Consider the following 19,883-nt stretch of genomic DNA (forward strand, 5'->3'; position numbering starts at 1 on the left):
GAAACCTACCAAGCTGTTCAGCAACCGCTCTCTCAATCACCTTACCCAGGAATGGGAGATTCGAGACCGGGCGGTAATTGGATAGATCTGAGGGATCTAATGATGTTTTCTTTAAGAGCGGACGCACCACCGCCTCCTTCAGTTCCCCTGGGAATATCCCGGTGCCAAGGGACAAATTGATGATATCCCCCAGGGGGCCCCGCACCTCGTCTGGACACGCTCTAATCAGCCATGACGGGCACGGGTCAAGAGGACAGGTGGTGGGCTTTCCAGCTTGGAGGAATCTGTCCACATCGGCTGGAGATATCCGGTCAAAGTGGTCCAATACTGGACCCGAGGACAGTCGAGGGGCCTCCAGTTCCTTTATTGTATCCAAATTGGCAGGGAGGTCATGGCGGAGCAACAGGACCTTCTCCGCAAAAAAGCTCGCAAATGCCTCACAGCTGTGTGTCAGATTGTTATTTAAATTTGGCTGTCCTTCAAGGGACGTTAAAGACCGAATTATACTAAATAATTGCGCCGGGCGAGAGCTAGCGGATGCAATGGAGGCCGAGAAGTAAGACTTCTTAGCAGCCTTCACTGCCATCTCATAGGTTTTCATAAAAACCCTATAAGATGTTCTTGAGGCTCCGTCACGGGCACCCCGCCATACTCGCTCTAGCCGTCTGAGGTCCCGCTTCATTTTCCGAAGCTCCTCGGTAAACCAGGGAGCCCGGTTTCTGCGGGGTCGCAGAGGGCGCTTAGGTGCGATCTCATCGATGGCTGCCAGGAGCTGGGTATTCCAGCCCTCAACAAGCTCAGTCAATGAGTCGCCAGGGGGAGCAAGGTCCCGCAAGGCTTGACGGAATCTCTCCGGGTCCATCAGCCTCCGCGGGCGAGCCCAAATCGGCTCGCCACCTAAGCAGGGTGGGGGTGGAAAGTCAATCCTGGCTTTCAGAGCGTAGTGATCAGACCATGGCACCTTCATCGAAGGAGACATGATCACATCTATACCGGCGCCAAAGATCAAATCCAGCGTGTGGCCTGCTTGATGTGTGGGGCCCGAAACAAACTGGGAGAGCCCTAGTGTCGCCATGGAAGACACCAGGTCCAGAGCCTGTGAGGAGGGAGTGGCATCAGCGTGGAAGTTGAAGTCTCCCAATACCAATAGGTTAGGGAACTCCAAGGCCCAGCCTGCCACCGCCTCCAGCAGGCCTGACAGGGTGGCTGCTGGTGCGCTAGGTGGCCGGTACACCAGCCAGACAGCCAAGCTCTCCTCGGAGCCCCACACTAGGCCAACACATTCAATGCCGGGGATCGATGGCGATGGTAGAGCCCTGAAAGAACAGTCTTCCCGGATTAATACTGCCACCCCTCCCCCCCGGCCCACAGTCCGTGACTGGTGGAGGACGGAGAAACCCGGGGGCGCCATCTCTCGTAAGGTAACAGTTACCCCTTCGCGCACCCAGGTCTCCGTCACACAAGCCAGGTCAACTCCCTGCGAGATAAAGAAATCTCGCAGGGTAGCAGTTTTGTTGCCTATAGACCTGGCATTGCACAACACCAGTGAAGGAGGTGAGTAATCCTTGCTCACCCTACCCTCGTCTCTCGGGATGGGGCGCAGATTGGAAGGGGTACGAGCATATCCATATCTCGATCCCCTTCGCCTATAACATCTGCCCCCACCGCCATACCTCCCTCGCCCCTCCACGGTCGCAATCCCAAGCCTCATACATTTTACATGAATAAAATACCTGGTCTTGCACCAGGTGGGAATTTATAGTATAAATTAACGGCACTAAAATTTTACCTAAATACCTTGATCATATGTTTAGTCTTAAAACTTTCTTGCTCATGGTAATAAATGACTGCAGTGCATATCAGTTTATCCTGTTTTGAAACAGTTGTTGCAGTATACTTATTTTTGTTGTGAGAAAATAAATTTCTAACTACTCGCTGATGAGAATTTTTTTTTATAAGATTGGCAATTGGTTTTAAAAAGTGGGTAATTTGCCATCTACTGTCCACATTAATTTTTCAGAACAGTCTCAAGGAAGAAAGAATATTGCGCTTATATCAAAATTACTCTTCTCTGGAAGGCTCCAGTCCCTCTCAAACTTTATAGACACCCTTCCAGATCATGTGGAAGCCTCATTGTTTCCATAACAGTTTGCAGTATTTCCTACTCCTGGGCATTGTGACCCATCACATGACTATAAAAGTTAGCGTGGCTTAATTTAGAGAAGAGAGGTTAGAACCACATTGGAGTGCAGAATAGGACAAACCTGCTATTAAATGTGGGTTGTGTGCATGTTATATTAGTATATCGGAATATACTATACTACATGTACAAGGGCATGTTTTATTTTATGGAATATTTGAAAATATTTGACCATAGCCAGATAACAAATTCACTTAACCAGCATCTCAGCTCTAATTTTTGTCCTTGTTTATTTGGACATACTTTCACATCTTGCTTCCATTTCCCTTACCACTATTTTTGAAACAACTTGTTCAAGAAGCTATGTAAAAGAAATTGCATTTAGGTTGTTGGGCCCCAAAGAAGGGCACTATAATTGATGATAGTATGTTTTTGCTGTTTTGTCAATAACATTTTATAATCTTTAGAGATAAGGCAGTATAGAGAGTTATGCAACTAATCTTAAAAATAACAATTTTCTGCACTGGGCATAAGCAAAACTATCAACAAAATTATATGCTAAAAAGAAAACTGACATTCAGGCAGCACATTTGAGAACTTAACCAGTTTTTCAGGATTAAAATTAAAATGTTGTAGATCAGAGTACTCCAAACACATGCAAGTAGTTGCTTGCATTTCACAGTATCACAGTTAATAGAATCCTGATATGTCTGTAACATGTTTTCCTTTCTGTTCTTATACCCTATCCAATTTTATTTTATTTTTACTTAAATACCATGGATTTTAAAGGAACTTGCTTCCAGGTAAGTGTGGATAGGACTGTACCTATAATAGTTTTAGAAAATGAGGCCTGTAATTTTTTATTCATATATTTGTGAAATGCCATCTTAATAGTGATACCCCCGAGGTGAAAATTACATTACTAACTTCCTTCTAGCTTTTGCACTAATCACACAATGTATGGAGGTGTGTATTTTATTTATATGTGTAGAAAATAGGCTTCTAAGTTATGCAACCATCTTCTCCCTCTGAACAACACATAAATTCATCCTATAAGACCTATATTAATTCAGATTTTAGGAACACATTTTTGCATCAGAACCTAATATATAGTGTTTTCAGCACTGGCATTCATGTGTACTATACATTCCACCATAACTCCATATAGGTAGGCAATGCTGGGTGAGAAGATTGGACAAGAATGTGTCATCTCCCTGTTCGTAACATTTTTATTTTCCTGTCAGTTTCTTGTAGCGTAATGCGAGCCTTGATTTCTCTCCTGACTGTTGACTTTCTGCTACTTGAAGAAATAATACAGAATTTTTTTCTCCAGGCCAAAGTCTTGTCTTTACTCTGTAAAGTACCCATCAAATTGAGGGTACTATATTTTTATAACAATACAGGCATTCCCCAACTTGTGTGCGATCAACTTCGCGTGTGGCCACGTGTATGCGTGGTGCCAACAAATAACTAACCTAAAACGGTGAGAGAGCTGGAAAGTCCTTGTGGCTCACAAGGAAACCCTCCCCAGAGCCTGAACAGGACATCAGTGAGCCAAAAGTCCAGAAAAAAACACTCCAGGGGCTTTGAAATGGTATGCAGGAGCTCTCACTGCTGCTGTGCTAACCCATTCAACAGCTGTTGGGCTGGAAGCTGTATGTACTGCAGTAGGCTCCCCACTTATGCATGCGGGGCCCTGGAATGTAACTCTTCATAAGTGGGGAGTCGCCTGTACTGTACTATGGAACTGGGAATTATGGATTATAGTTCCCTGTTGTCTGTACATACTGTTGTAAACACATATTGGACAGTTTTGGATGCTTGTACCTGCTTAATTAATCAAGATGAGTAATAGACTGGTGGGTGTGCATCAGCCCCTTTGTTCCTTTCCTTGCACAAGTGAGCAAATAAACAAGGAAATCTGAGATTAACTATCATTTCTGGCTTTGTTTGAACTGACAAAGTGTTGTTAATGGCTCAGAAACAAGCCACAGTATGAAGTTCACAAATTTTAATGACTTATTAAGCTGACATGTGAACGTCCAAACACAGCCATTATATATTGTGTGAAGCTGCCCTTAAGGCAGGGGTTGGCAACCTAAGGGGTCTTTTAACTGGACCATGCACCCCTGCCGGTCGGTCGGCTCCCATGCGCTGTGCTAAACCGGCGCAGAACAGAGCGGGGACCGCCTTCCACAACAGTGGCCGGCTTCCCATTGGCTGCAAGTTGATAGACCGCACCATATCCTGCTGTGACTTAATAATATCCTTTAAACTTGAAATTTAGATAGGCTATAATGAACTTTATACTTTTATTTTATGATGCTGTTTTTGTGCTGAAATATCACTACTGGTAACGAATCGGTGTTTGGGAGTGTTTAAATGCATTCTTATGAATTACCGTATTTTTCACTCTATAAGACGCCACCCGACCATAATACGCACCTAGTTTTTAGAGGAGGAAAACAAGAAAAGCCAGCAAGAGCCGCAGACATGCTCGCTTGGTGCGGCTCTTTATAGATAAAGTGGCTCTTGCTGACTTTTCCAGAAGGTGGAAGAAGGGACTGATGGGCTGCCCTCTGTCCCTTATCCCACCTCCCTGAAAAGCCAGAGCAAGCTGTGCAGCTATTGCTGAAGCCAGGAAGCCAGCAACCCAGAAGCGCTGTGCAGCTCTCGCTCTTGCTGTGCTGGCTTCAGCGATAGCTGCGCAGCCTGCATTTCCCCTTACTTTTTAGGAGGAAAAAAGTGTGTCTTATGGAGCAAAAAATACGGTATGTGTAGCCTTAAATAAGTGAAAATTTCAAGGCATTTATTGAAATGATCTCACATGCCACTTATTTTGTATTGATCTGGTACAGAAAGATGTGGAGCTATTAGAATAATAATGGTCTCGAAAGTGCTGATTTGAGTATAGCAAGATATTTTGGTAAATGAGGCTGCAATCATATACAGTGGTGCCTCGCAAGACGAAATTAATTCGTTCTGCGAGTTTTGTCGTCTTGCGATTTTTTTCGTCTTGCGAAGCACGGTGTCGGAAAAGTTTTGGGAAAGCTTCAAAAATCACCAAAGTCTTCGAAAACCTCAAAAAAGGCTACCACACCGCGTGCTATGAGTTGCTCCTCGAAGTCAAGTCACAACTGTATTAACGGTTTTAAGAAAAAGGAAGCAAGCCCATAGGGAAAATCGTCTTGCGAAGCAACTCAAAAAACCAAAAACCCTTTCGTCTAGCGAGTTTTCCGTCTTGCGAGGCATTCGTCTTGCAAGGTACCACTGTATACACCTTAGAATAGCCCATTGAACTTGGTGGGGCATAGTTCTCTGTAGACATGTTAAGGATTGTATGGTTAAATATCACTTTTGCTTATATTTTAACTAAAAAACATTTTTTTGGGGGGGGGTTGATCAATGTTGCTTCCTTATCCCAATGTTGTGCATAACAACTTTAAAAATGCTTTTGATTTTGAAGCTTTGTATCAACCAGATATGTAAACTGACTTGATCCTCAACATAGTAACTGAGCTTTGCAGAATTTTCCTTTCTTGCCCCATCACTTACCCACTCCCTCTCTCCCTACGTACATTGTCAGCACTTAGTACATGCTGCACACCATTAATTTTGCCTTTGCTGTGTTCTTTGCCACACAGTATGGTAGGACTGGTGCATTTGGACCTGTCCACCCTTTAAACGTTGCTAATGTAGATGGCAAAACCCTGTTGTGCTTTCTCCCATCTTGAGAAATAGCACTGTAGCAATTCTATTTATTTATTTTAAAGCATTTCCAAACTGCTCCTTATCTTTAAAATCCCAAAGTGGTGTACACTGTGTACAGTATAAACACATTTGTTAAAACAAAACTATAGCCTAAAATCAATAAAACGGTATTAAAACAGAAAAGTATGTAAAAAGAAATAAAACAGATTCAGGGGATTCAAAAACATAAATATTGTGGCTGTGCATGCAGGCTCCTATACACACTGGTGATGAAAAGTGGATGGAGGGGAGGAGCCATCTGCTGATGCATGTCTATCCAGCCAGGGGAAACCACTACTTCAGGCAAGCAAGAAATTGAATCCCTAAGCTATACAAGAATGTACCATATCACATAAGACATGCTCCAAGAGGCATAATATTTTGAGAAACGTGCTCATTTCAGTTACAGATAGGTAGCCGTGTTGGTCTGCCATAGTCAAAATAAAAAAATTCCTTCCTGTAGCACCTTAAAGACCAACTAAGTTAGTTCTTGGTATAAGCTTTCGTGTGCATGCAACTTCTGGCAACTTCTGTTTCAGTGTATCTGAAGAAGTGTGCATGCACGCGAAAGCTTATACCAAGAACTAACTTAGTTGGTCTTTAAGGTGCTACAGGAAAGTACTCATTTCAAACCATCTTTCTTATTAGCAACACTAGATTCTCTGGTTTTACATTTGAAGGATGTGACTAATTCCATATAGAAGCAACTTTGATTTTTCAGCAAACTCATTTTCAGCTGAGCAGATGTCTTGGCACTCATGCCTGTAATCCTGCACTGCAGAGTTTCTTCCTAACTGCATGGTTCAAAGTGCTTTAAGACCATTGCTATAAGCAAGTGGTCTAACTTGCTTAAAAAGCAAGCTATTATTTGTTGTCACCATCAGGCCCTCCCTCAAGTCCTCTGGCATATGCAGAGAGGTTGGGGTCTTCCTGTCTGTGCATGGGTGGTGTAGAGAAAAGAAGATTGAAGGGACTCCTGCTATACCTTACCTTCTGAAAAATTGTACTGCATTTGGAAGACTCAAGGAAATATGTGTACTGCTGGTCATTCTGCTTATTTTCTTTGGCAAAATTGCAGTTCCTATGCCAAACCATCCCATGGCATGATTTTTCAAAACTTATGCATTTAAAGAGTTGTTTAGAACCAAATAATAAAAATCAAAGAGTTAGAAATAACCTCAAGTTCATCTAGTCCAACTGATCAAAAAAATCCAGTATGTTTTTAACTGGTTACCATTCAGAATTTACATAAAGCTGTGTGACAGGAATTGATAGGGATACTTATCAGTAATTTACTGGGGTTCATGTGCTTCCCAGGATCATGCCCTATATGTTAGGTCCACAGTGCCTCCTTTCAAAAGATGGTTTTAAAAAATCAGATAATTTATATGTAGTAAGAAAAGCTTCCGAATGATTATCATACTATAATAAGAAAAGAAAAAAATAGTACACTCAGGTTGTACTCCTGCCTTCATGTTTCTGTGCAGTAAAGGGTTGACCAAGCCATCAGTTCATTGTATTTTTTTGTGGATAGTTGAAGGCACAGAAACCCTATCTAGTACACCAATGCACAGCTCCAGGATTATGAGCTTAGTTTGAAGCAAAATCAAATATGAAAGTTCATTTCATGCAGGCAACTTATTCCTACTACCAAACCTCCCTCATGTGTCTAAATACAGGCACAGGGCATTTAAGGTCAAAGCAATGTTGCTGACTGACTTTCTGCTTAGAGACAGAAGAACAGCAGTGCTGATCTGACGGATCCTCACCTTTCTTCTATCGCTGATTTGGCAAGCTATTGATTAATTCCTTCAATGCTGTAATGTGGCCTAGAAACAAAATATAGTACTACCATGCTGTCTTGTCACGACTGATTCTTATAACCTTTTGCTGGCTATTGAGAAGATATATGCCTAATCTTTGAAAATCTTAAAAGTATAAATGATTGTTATATTTTGTCATATTGTTAAAAATGGATTAGACCTGAGTATTGAAAATAAGTAACTGAAGAAACTAAAGGTCTAAATCTAAAAATGTTAGCAAAATCAGTATATTGCTTATAGAATTTAGCAGGTATAGGTATTTTAACTTTCTGAAACATCACAGGCATTCAAACCTACTTAGGCCACCAAGTGAACAGGAAATATGTTGAGTAGCTGTTGTATGTTTTGTTACTTGGGAACTACTTTTACCTTAACTGATCTAAATAGCTAGTAAATTCAATGGACTTTAGCTTAGAATTGTCCTCATTTTTGAGAGACAAACAGATGTAACACTTAAACATCCCAATAAGATGTTTGCATTCTAATTTAAGGATTTGGGGCGCTAGCTATTAAACTTTTTGCCAAAGTTTGAATCAGGATGATAGTCTCAAAAAGACTGGTAAGGATCCACATGTAGCAAAAGCATCCTGTAGAAAAAGTGAACATACAGTGCAAAAGTTATGAAGTGTATATAAATAGTTTTTCATGCATTACTTGTGGATAACATTGCTTATACAGTCATCAGGTAATCTTCCGTATTGGGAACATTTCCAGAGCAAAACATGTGCCCCTCCATTGCCTCAGCATTAGTGTTCACCATACCTTGCAGATATTCCATGCTTCCCTTCAAGTGTCTTGAAAGCAAATGTGTTAGTATTTGCTATTTATTTTAATATAAAGAGGGTTGTATCTTCATGGGAACACTAATGCGGGAACATTAGAAAAAATAGCATATACAACAGGCTTACAGGTCATGTTTTAATGTCCCATGGGAATTTTAATTTGCAGCAAAACAGGAACAGGCAGAAACAGTGTCCAACCAGTGATTATTAGGGATTCGGGGGATTAGATTGTGGAATTGCCTCCTAGATATTGGTTTGTGGAATTTCAAAGGGTTCAGTGCCAGTTTTGCTAACATCTTAATGAAGCTTCTGAGAAAGAACATCAACCTTTTTGGAGTGAGGTGCCATCAGTATGCAGATGACACCCAACTCCTTGCTTTAATTACTAAACATTGAGGTGCTGCTATTTAGGGTTGCCATATTTTGAAGAGCAAAAAAGAGGATGCTATGATGCAATTTGCCTCAGATTTTACCCCTGAAAAAGAGGACATGTCATGGAAAAAGAGGACATAGGGCAACCCTATCTGTTCTGAATATGTGGAAAGATGTAGCCATGTGGAGAAGAGGTAACAGATTGACACTGAATCCAAACAAAAAAGGTTTGATACTAGCATCCTACAAAAAAGGTACATTTTCCTATAATTGATTGGCGTTTCAGTCTTCCTATCAGAACTGGAACCAAGGGTAGGACTGGGTTATCGACATATTGTCCCAAACTGGTCTGAAGTCTATATCATGATGTCAGTTTCATGATTTTTGACCTGGAAATATTTTGTGAATGTGTGTGTACATGCTATGCAAAAATCACGATGTGGGAAAAACAATGAAGCATGACAATTACTCTACATAGCTTCATCCTTATTTCAGACATTGTGATATATCGGCATATTGTGATGTTTAGCTGATGATATATCACAACGTTGAAAACCTTGTGATATATTGATTGTATGTTGATCACCCAGCTCTATTCAAGAGCTGTGCTGAACCTTCTCTTTGATGAGCACTTATCTGCAGGACCAAAAATAGTTCTATGCCAGGTCCATCTGTTGTGGAGGTGCCACCTAATTATGACCTTGTGGTAGACTTCTGTTGAAAAATAATTAAAGCAAGTTACACTTCAATGACATAGAGGACATGGTTTGGAATAAGAAGAAAATGGGTAGTCATCATGCACAGATTAACATAAGTTTGTGGAAGCAATTTTCCAAAATAGCTTCTAGACAGAATTCCATGAACTATGGCACCTATGTTTGTAAAATGTATGCTAAATGATACATTTTGTGGTGTTTATAATAGTTAACGTAATGTTGATAATTCAAATAATTGTTAAAATATGTGGAAAATAATGTCTTCCTGGTTGCATGTTATTGCCCACAACATATATTTGGGACATACAGGGATTTTAGTGTATCAGTGATTGGCCAATCGTGTTGCCTCCAAAAGCAAAATACAATAGCAAAGGCTTTTTCTAACTCTGGTTTAAAGATATAAGTTAAGCCTTTTCTAGCATAGAAATGCAGTTATGGGAAAACTTCATCTGATGACATTGTCAGACGTCTTATTTCTTGTTTGTGGCCCCTGACACATGTTTGTGCCCTCTGTCCTACCCACAAAATAGGGCATACATTTGCATATATGATACAAAACAAATGCAGACCTTTGATGGGTGGGATTGGAGACCCAATATGCATACAGTGTACTGTGCCTAGACAATCCTGTTGGCGCTTCTGAAGGAACATAATCTAGTTCATCAATAAAAATGTGCTTCAAAGGGTTTTCTGAACAAGGCAACTTTTAGTTCCATACATAAGAAAGTCAGGTGGCCTGATTAATGTTATGTGTCGTATGACATTACCATGGTGGTATGAAACTGCTCCCAGATAATAGGACAAGATTGCTTACTGGGTTCTTCTGTGTTCTCTTGGAATCTCTGGCAAAATTATAAGTGTGTATTTTGTCTTGGTTGCTGAATTCGTGCTGTTGGAAAAGAGGGGATGTTTTTATAGCGGAAAACAATTGCTTCAAGAGGTCCATCTGTGCAGCTTAACCTTTCCATTCAGCTGATAGTAAACCATTTATAGCTATATGCAGGCAAACACAAGGCTTTAAGCAAACTGGGTATAAAAATATTTCCCAGGTGCTTGAATAAAGCACCACAATAAGAGGTCTTGTCTGATTGTTATAATTCAATGACTGTGTTTTGAGTTTATTTTTTAAATTACAAGATCTGGATTACTTTGTTTTGAAGGGACTTTTTGTCTTATGCTTAATCTTTAGTTTTTGTTTGTGCATAGATGCTGTTAATGTAGGAGCCTTAATTTGCTATTTGTAGTTGTATGCTAACATAGCTTCCCATATCACTCTAGTTAGAGGCTGTCTAAGAATAGAAGTGATTATAACTTGCTCACAAAAATTCACATATAAAATCTTTCTAAATGGTTCATTTGCATTCAAGCACCTAAGTTTTCCCTGTAAAGGGAAAGCATTTGTTGTCAAAATGCTTAGTGGTTAGAATCTCTTGGGTCATTATTTTCAGTATCTTATGGGAAGGTATAGCAGTTGCGGAAAATTAATGTTTTCTCTAAAATAAGTTGTACATGTCTAGTACCATCTGGAAAAGAAGATTGCAAAATAGTGTATCAGGTCTTGAACCTGAGTTGGTGGATGTGTGGCTAGCTCATGTGTTATGGGCTTGCGCCAAAGCTGAGTAGTTACAGTATTGGTACAACATTCTATATCACTATTGAATTTCCTTTCACCATAGTTCTAGTAGAACTATGCCGGAAGAGCAAGTGGTCTGTTCAATCTAATCTTCTTTGCTTGGTGCTCAGAGCCTTGAGGAACACTAGTTTATTGCACATTCGCCTCATCGCTACCTTTTTTTTTGCTCTATAAGACGCACCAGACCACAAGACGCACCTAGTTTTTGGAGGAGGAAAACAAAAAAAAATTCTGAATCCCAGAAGCCAGAACAGCAAGAGGAATTGCTGCGCAGCGAAAGCAGCGATCCCTCTTGCTGTTCTGACTTCTGGGATAGCTGTGCAGCCTGCATTCGCTCCATAAGACGCACACACATTTTCCCTTGCTTTTTAGGAGGGAAAAAGTCTTATAGAGCAAAAAATATGGTATATCCTCCCCACTCTCTATGGGTGAGGTTCAACTATTGTTGCACTTTGATGTAGAAGATGTGCATTGGGAATGCTGGGAATTTGCTCCAAGGTGGATCTGGGCTCATTGACAAAGCTTGCTGCCTTCTTAGAATGCAGGTGTTCAAAAACCTCAAAACTGGTTGTCAAATCTTAGCTTGAGAAACCAGCTAGTGGCACTTGAGGCCAAATTGCATTTTTTGCTTCAGCCTGGAATTCTCTGATCTATTGCTCTTAAAAAAAATCCTCTTGAAGAGGCCATTTACAGCATGGATAAGAGACATAACCCCATGTCTCTTAGTCCCACCCATGTTTTAAGTTTTCCGACCATGTTACTTACAAGTGCAGTTTTGGATCCCTGGCATGAAGGAGAAGAAAGTGAGTGGCAAAGGAAGCACTCTCTTCTCTGTGCCCTTCTCTGATGCAAAATATCCTTTACCAAACTGAAGCTGTGTTTGACAACTTAGTGGTTGCAAATCCTTGTTTCCTAGCCTCTACCAGCACAGGATCTCACAAATGTGGAACTGCCCAGTTATCATACATAGCTACAATGCTGGTTCCCCAGCAATATCTATGCCTGTTTTGGTGGATGGGGGGCAGTCATATATTGGCTTGTCCCTTTGGTTTGAGAGACACTTAATGACATACATTTAGATTCATGCAAGCCTCCCTGCCCCACAGCATATATATGATAACTACAGTGGTACCTCGGGTTACATACGCTTCAGGTTACAGACTCCACTAACCCAGAAATAGTGCTTCAGGTTAAGAACTTTGCTTCAGGGTGAGAACAGAAATTGTGCTACGGCAGCGCGGCGGCAGCAGGAAGCCCCATTAGCTAAAGTGGTCTTCAGGTTAAGAACAGTTTCAGGTTAAGTACGGACCTCCAGAACGAATTAAGTTCTTAACCCGAGGTACCACTGTAGACAGAAATCTACAGAAGGGGAGATGGTAATTCTGGCTGTCGTTAGCAAATTGTCATTTCTGTGTCTTCTTCTAGTATGCCATTCTTAAGATAACCAACTATTACCTTTGGATCTGCTGGCATATTTTTTACTAGAATTTCTGATAAAATTTTAAAATGTCTGAATCTTCATACATGCCTAATAAAGTGGAATATATTTGTTCCAGGCATTTCACATTTCCATCAACAATCTGTAATTTCTGGGTATATTATTTAATCAGCTTATATTGTTCCCACTTAGGGTGATATTTGTGTTCTAGAGACTCTAAATTGGTTAAGAACTTGCATATTCTACTCCCTTTGTTATCAAACATAATTCATATTTTACACCTTCTTGGGTCACTTAATGAACCACAAATCCATAAATGTTTTAAGTACCGTATTTTTTGCTCTATAACACGCACCTGACCATAACGCACGTAGTTTTTAGAGGAGGAAAACAACGAAACAGTGGATGTATGATTTTTGTGGTTCATGCTATGGCCACAGACGTGATCTGACGGTGAGTTTGGGGGGGTAGCCCAATGCAAAAATCCTGAGGATCCACGTGGATCCATGCTTTGTAACCACGTTTTTGCGCCATTGCAGCCCCATGAAACAGTGGGTGCGTGTGTGTTTTTTGGTGCAGGCTGTGGCCATGGATATGCTATGTGATCTGATGGTGAACTTCGGGTGACCCAGTGCAAAAATCCTGAGGATCCATGTGGATCCGTGCTTTGTAACCACGTTTTAAGTGGGGAGGGAAGGAAAAGCATTCAAGGGACACGCGTGGGGTGTGTAGAGAAGGATGCAGCTAATAATGCAGGAGAGGGGTTTAAGGGGAGAAGGAACACGCGTGGGGTGGGTGGAAAAGGATGCGGCTAATAATGCAGGCGAGGGGTCTATGGAGAGAAGGAACACGCATGGGGTGTGTGGAGAAGGATGCTGCTAATGATGCAGGAGAGGGGTTTAGGGGGAGAAGGAGCTTGCATGGGGTGGGTGGAAAAGGAGCTTTTTGGTGAGCTGAGGGGGGAGGGAAAGAGCACTGTTGCTTTAAAGGAGCCAACCGGACAGCAGCCACTTACAGCAGTGTAAGCAGCTCCTTTCCTCTCCCGCTTTGCTCCTTCTCTCCCTCTTTGCTGCTTTACGCAGCTAATGGCGAATCCCCTGCAACCCAAGTCCTGCTCAGCGGATCAGCTGAGACGCTGGGAGAATCGTAATTTCCCCCTCTCCCTCATCCCGTGCCCTCCTGTCCCCAGCAGCCTTTTTAAAAACTTTTTTAATGGTTTTCACTGCGCTCGTGGCTCAGAGCCCTCCTGTGCCCTGCCGTCCCTCTGCAGCCTCATTGCTCCATTTAGAGAGCGCACGGACCTTTGCTAGCTGAGGCTGCAGCAGCTGTTGCTGGCTACGCGGCGCTTTTTCCGGCTCGCTATGGCTCCCGTCTGTCCCTCCTCGCGTGTAAGCGGCTGCTGCCCGCTTTGCTGCCATGGCTCTCCTTCCCTCCCTCCTCGGCTCCTCCCCCTCCTCCTGGCTGTAAAGCAATCAAAGCTAGAGCTGTGCAAAGCCCTGCAAGCGGCTCCCGCTTTGCTTGACTGACGGTAGCCATGGCTCCGGTCGAGTGCATTCGCTCCGTAACACGCACAGGCATTTTCCCTTACTTTTTAGGAGCAAAAAAGTGCGTGTTTTGGAGCAAAAATTACGGTACATCTCTAATTTCAATGTATAGTGTAACAAGGGTAAAGGTATAGGTACCCCTGACCATTAGGTCCAGTCGTGGACGACTCTGGGGTTGCGGCGCTCATCTCGCTCTATAGGCCGAGGGAGCTGGCGTTTAACCACAGACAGCTTCCGGGTCATGTGGCTCCATAACTAGCAATTTCTGAAGTCTGCCTGTGACTAGGAATTCAATTTGAGCTAGCAGACTGAATCACTGCCAAAAAAAGGTTACAGTGGTACCTCGCAAGACGAAATTAAATCGTTCCGCGAGTCTTTTCATCTTGCGATGTTTTTCGTCTTGCGAAGCACGGTCCGTCGCAACTGCCCCTCTTCAAGCGGCTTTAAGAAAAAAGCGAACAAACTCGCAAGACGAAAACTCGCAAGCCCATAGGGAAAATCGTCTAGCGAAGCAACGCAAAAACCGAAAAACCCTTTCGTCTAGCGAGTTTTTCGTCTTGCGAGGCATTCATCTTGCGGGGCACCACTGTATAAAGATTGGTAGCTCTTACTAGAGGTAATGAAGACATCTTTCTAGAGAACTATGGGTGACGTTATTTTTTAGTATGGAAGTCATTCAAAGACTATTCTAATCTAGTTCTCTAGGGTTTTCATTTGCGTAAAAAAATCACTTGTGTGGTAGAAGATACAAGCCATTTCAGACAGCACAAGCTTATGCTCATTGGCTTCCACTTCCTGTTTCCCGTTATTGCATCTAAAATTGTTAATATGGAGCTTTGAATATCCATGCATAACTTTGAAACAAGAAATGATTTCCTCTCCAACACCATCCATTATTACATTTATATGGGCCAGATAAATTATCTCACTAACTTCCCAAAGGTTTTGGAAATCTGTTCGCAGGTGGTTCGTTTTATTAATCTAAAATACTAATTTTACCATGCCAAACCTGTTTTTCTCCAAAGCATGTTGCTATGTCTTCAGTAGAGACTGCTTCAGATTGCAGCCTAAGAAACATAAAAGAGTGAGGCCAGGGTCCACAGAGCTACACAACTGTGTAGTACTGTCTCCTCAAGTTGTGAGGTTCAGTTGTGTGAAGCAGCCCAAACACAAGCACATCCTATGCCACATAATTAGTTAATTTTGAAACTGAAGCAGTTAATAGTATCATAGAATTGTAGAGTTGGAAGGGACTGCAAACGTCATCTAGCCAACCCCCTGCAATGCAGGAATCACAGCCAAATAATCCATGACACCCAACTTCTGTTTTAAAACCTCCAATGAAGGAAAGTTCACTTCCTTCCAAGGTAGGTTTTTTTTCACTGTTGAACAGCTCTTACCATCAGAAAGTTCTTCCTAATGTTGAGTACACATCTCACTGATTCAACATAGGTGTGTTTGAGTGTGCATCTGTGTAGCTACTTGGATTCTGGCCTATAGGTTTAGCATGATAGTGTGTACCTTAACTTTAGAAATAACTATTACCCTGCTTATACTGCTCACTAGAGGGAAGAGGAATTAAGTAAACTCTAGGAATACTGACATCAGAGTGTTACCTTGCGGTAAGGGTGCATAGAAAGCACTGCAGACTTCATTCTCATTTTATTGAGATTTGCTCAAGTCTGCCAATATCTTAGCATGTTTCCTTAAGAAAAAGGAATATCTCTATTCTCTCTTCAGCTCTGTTATTTTAGTGTTTCAAATTTATTCACTGAATAATTCAAAATTTAGAATCTTAATGCTAGTAAGTACATCCAGTGTAGCAGTAATCTTTCTCGCACAATAGAATATAATAACCAAGCGGGCTGGGGAACAGATTACGTCTAGTTATTAGATAATGTTCAAGGAGCTCTTTCATCCATTGAAGGGCAAGACTGGATCCAACCCAATATGTTTTATCCCTTCCAAGCTGATAAATTAATGCCATGGTCATAGTGTTTGTAGCTTTCTATAACCTTGAGGGCTTTTAAAAATGGAAAGCCACATTTTCAAATGTTGTTGTGTTAGAAGTATTATTACAATCAATCGTATATATATTTTGTCAAACAAATAAATAAAACACTGAGTGGCTTTCCAAGTGTCCTTTAGGTAGAGTTTAGGCTTATGCACCCATGACCTTTAGACAACATTCATTACTAGGATTATTTATTTATTTATTTGCATTTATATACCACTGCTCTGCCAAGGCATCCAAGGCAGTTTACCTTTTTAAAATAGTAAAGCAAATAAATTATATCAAATGTACAGTAGTAAAGTCTTCTCGGGACAACTGGGAGCTGATGGCACAAGCTTCCTGGCCTGGGCTCCCTCGCTTCTCCCTTCCCTCAGGTCACACAGAGCTCCAGGGAGTGTGGGAAAGGAGCTACCCCAACAGTTCTCTCAGACCGTTGATGTTTCTGTCAGGAGCCGATGGTATGTGTGCCCAATTTTATCCTAAATTATCATTTGTCATATTGTTACAGTAGAGCTAGGTTGCATGCTTTTAAATGCAGGCAGTAGTTGTTGGTGCAGCAGAGCAGGGAGGGGAAATGACATTGTGGAGGCTCAGCGGCCTCTCAGGAACCAGCAATGGCACCTGGTGTTCAGAAGACCGGTGACCAACCCTGCCTACACTGCCCCACCGACCACTACTGCATATAGGCGGCCTCCTTTTTGTACTTTGAGCATCCATGACAGCCTAAGCTGCTTGTGAATTTCAAAAGGCATCTTGACATCCATAGCTGGTGCCCATTGTAACTGGTAGGGAGGAAGGCAAACAGGAGATAGCGTCGGAGACAATTACTCCCAGAGCCACAGCCAATGACAGGCAAAACTGACTCCTAGTTTTGTCCACATCCTTCTCCCTGCTGAGTTCTACAGTGGAAGCACAATAAACGACTTGGACGAAGGAATTGAAGGGGTGCTAATCAAATTTGCAGGTGACACCAAACTGGGAGGGGTAGCCAATGCTGCAGAAGACAGAATTGGGATTCTAGACTGTCTTAACAGATTGGAGAACTGGGACCAAACTGACAGAATGAATTTCAATAGGGACAAATGTAAGGTTCTACGTGGAGGCAGGAAGAACCAGCTGCACAAATATAAGATGGGGGACACCTGGCTTGCTGGTAGTATGTGTGAAAAGGATCTGGGGATCTTAGTGGACCACAAGCTTAACATGAGTAAACAGTGTTATGAAGCAGTGGAAAGTGAAAAAAGCTAATGCTATTCTAGGCTGCATCAACAGAAGTATAGTGTCCAGATCAAGGGAAGTCATAGTACTGTTCTGTTCTGTGTGCATAGGAGGGTGGTCAAGATGGAAACAAAGGCTTATGAGGAAAGGTTGAGGGAGCTGGGTATGTTTAGCCTGGAAAAAAAGTGACTGTGAGGAGGTATGATAGCCTTCTTCAAATATCTAAATGGCTGTCACATGGAAGATGGAGCGAGCTTTTTTCTGCTCAGAGGGTAGGAACCAAACCATTGGATTGTTACAAGAAAGGAGATTCCAACTAAACATCGGGAAGAACTTTCTGACAGTAAGATCTGTTCGACAGTGGAATGGACTCTGTCAGGAGGTTGTGGACTCCCCTTCCTTGGAGGCTTTTCAGCAGAGGCTGGATGACCACCTGTCCTGGATGTTTTACTTGAGATTCCTGCATTGTAGGGGGTTGGACTAGAGGTCCCTTCCAACCCTACAGTTCTGTGATTCTTTGATTTTAGAGTCATAAGAAGGAGGAACCTGACAGTCAGTGCTACTCCCTGAAATTGTTGTAGGTAAGGCAGGCAGGTGGGGATTGGCTGACAGCAGATTGGATTGGGTGGGGCAATGCTCCATTCACTGAAATGAGCCAGCCTCCCCTGCATCTTGTTATCTTTAACATTTCCACACTCAGTGTTGAGTGCACAAATTTGAGATTGTTCTTCATGATGCTTGGACTACTTAAAAGGTGATGAAAGCTTGTAGAGAGAACCCATCACATTTAATAGTACAGTTGAAAATCAGCTTGCAAATTCATGTGGACCTGTTGTCCGTTCAATTGTATACCCCGTTCTTAAGGTACTTGGCTCACTTTACACATTATAATACTTTTGTCTCTGTTTTCTGTTTACAGCTGACATTATCTCAACAGTTGAATTTAATTACTCTGGAGATCTTCTTGCAACAGGAGACAAGGGTGGCAGAGTGGTTATATTTCAAAGGGAACCAGAGGTCAGTGCCATTCAAAACAATAAAAAAGTGGTTCTTCTCCCTTGCAGTTTATGTTTAAAGGGAATGGTATCACAACATCACATCATCAGTTTTAATTTATGATCAAGCTATTTTCTTTTAAAAATTGATCTTTATATTTTACCTGCCAACTATTTCAAGTACATTGATGTTTCCCCCCAGAATTCATTGTCACAGTCATTCTTCAGATTACTCATTTTCAGATGATACTACCTACATTAGTTGTATGTACATTCATAAGTAGGAATAGAATGGCTTGAGAAACATCTGTTCTTTATTGCTTGTTCAACTATTCTGAAAAAGAATGCAATAAGATGACTAAGAAAGGTTAAGCAATACATATATATCCTTAGCCACTGATGAGAAAGATTTTTGGGTTGGCTACTAGTTTTTATTTTACGTGTTTATTACATAGGTATTGTGTCAGTTGAAGGGGAAAGTGTGCACTAAGTCATACCATTGTGTTAAGGAATGTACATTTGTCTTTGGCAATCTTTAGAGAGAGGACTTAACAAAAAAAATAGAGAAAACTTGCTGATACTTTTAGGAACTGCAAATAGAAAGGTACTAGAAAAAGCTGTCTGATTTATTCACACCATCTCAGGAACCTGTAAGTCTTCATTCCAACTAGGGCTGCAGTCCACTTTGTGCACTGTGAGGAGTTTAAGGTTCACAAAATAATGAGGTCTTGCAGCACTGCAAGGCAAGAATAGCCTTGCTTTATTTCAGATTTTGTAAAAGGGGAAAAGCCAGTTGCAATACTGCTTACCTTACTACAGATGAGGAAGAAATTCTGATTTAAAACTTTGTGGAAAACACACATGCAAAGCTAATCAAGAAGATCCTCGTTTTCAGAATAGTTAAAAATTAGTAGCTGCAAGAACAAGTGAATTGATTCCATACATTTGCTTTTTCAAAGCAACAACAAAGGAATGATACTTTTTTTAAAAAATGGTGCTTCCAGATATGTGTAATGGAACTTGGTTTCTCTGACTAAAGGTAATTTGTGACATTGCTCCAAGTTTATGAACCATGAAACAGTCATATACTGACTTAAACCATTGGGCCAGTATTATATTCTCTGATTTGGCAACAGCCAGTGATTTATTTATTTTTTTTGGGGGGGGGGGGGAGTTGAGTTAGAAAAATTTTCCATGCAACTTAGGTCCATTTTACTTGTATTTGGTAAATAAATCTAAAAACTGCCCAGCTTGTCTAATATTTGATTGCTGCTGGCACCCATTTGTTGTTACTTATGAAACAGATTTTTTTCCATTAAAAAATAAAGTATTGGAAAACTTTGTGCCCCATATCACTGGCACAGCTCTCTAATGTCCCAGGCAGTCGTCTCTCCCAGCCCATATTGTATCTGGGGATTTGCTACATGGATAGCATGTGCTTTATCTCAAAGCTACTTC

General features: G+C 41.5%; 1 protein-coding gene across 3 annotated transcripts in view; it reads left to right on the forward strand.

The window, feature by feature from the left end:
* The window catches only part of PPP2R2D (protein phosphatase 2 regulatory subunit Bdelta), a 34,885-nt gene that overhangs the window by 3,840 nt on the left and 11,162 nt on the right, over positions 1–19,883 (forward strand). The window contains exons 1-3 of one of the 3 annotated variants that reach the window (XM_081189502.1): positions 2,933–2,943; positions 16,587–16,670; positions 18,350–18,447. In XM_081189502.1, the coding sequence (XP_081045628.1) occupies positions 16,649–16,670; positions 18,350–18,447 (120 nt within the window). In that variant the 5' untranslated portion in view covers positions 2,933–2,943; positions 16,587–16,648. Of the gene's footprint in view, positions 1–2,932; positions 2,944–16,586; positions 16,671–18,349; positions 18,448–19,883 lie in introns of those variants that run through there. The other 2 variants (XM_081189500.1, XM_081189501.1) reach the window with 2 other exon arrangements.

This window comes from Podarcis bocagei (genome assembly GCF_964188305.1).
Source record: "Podarcis bocagei genome assembly, chromosome: 4".
NCBI lineage: Eukaryota > Metazoa > Chordata > Lepidosauria > Squamata > Lacertidae > Podarcis > Podarcis bocagei.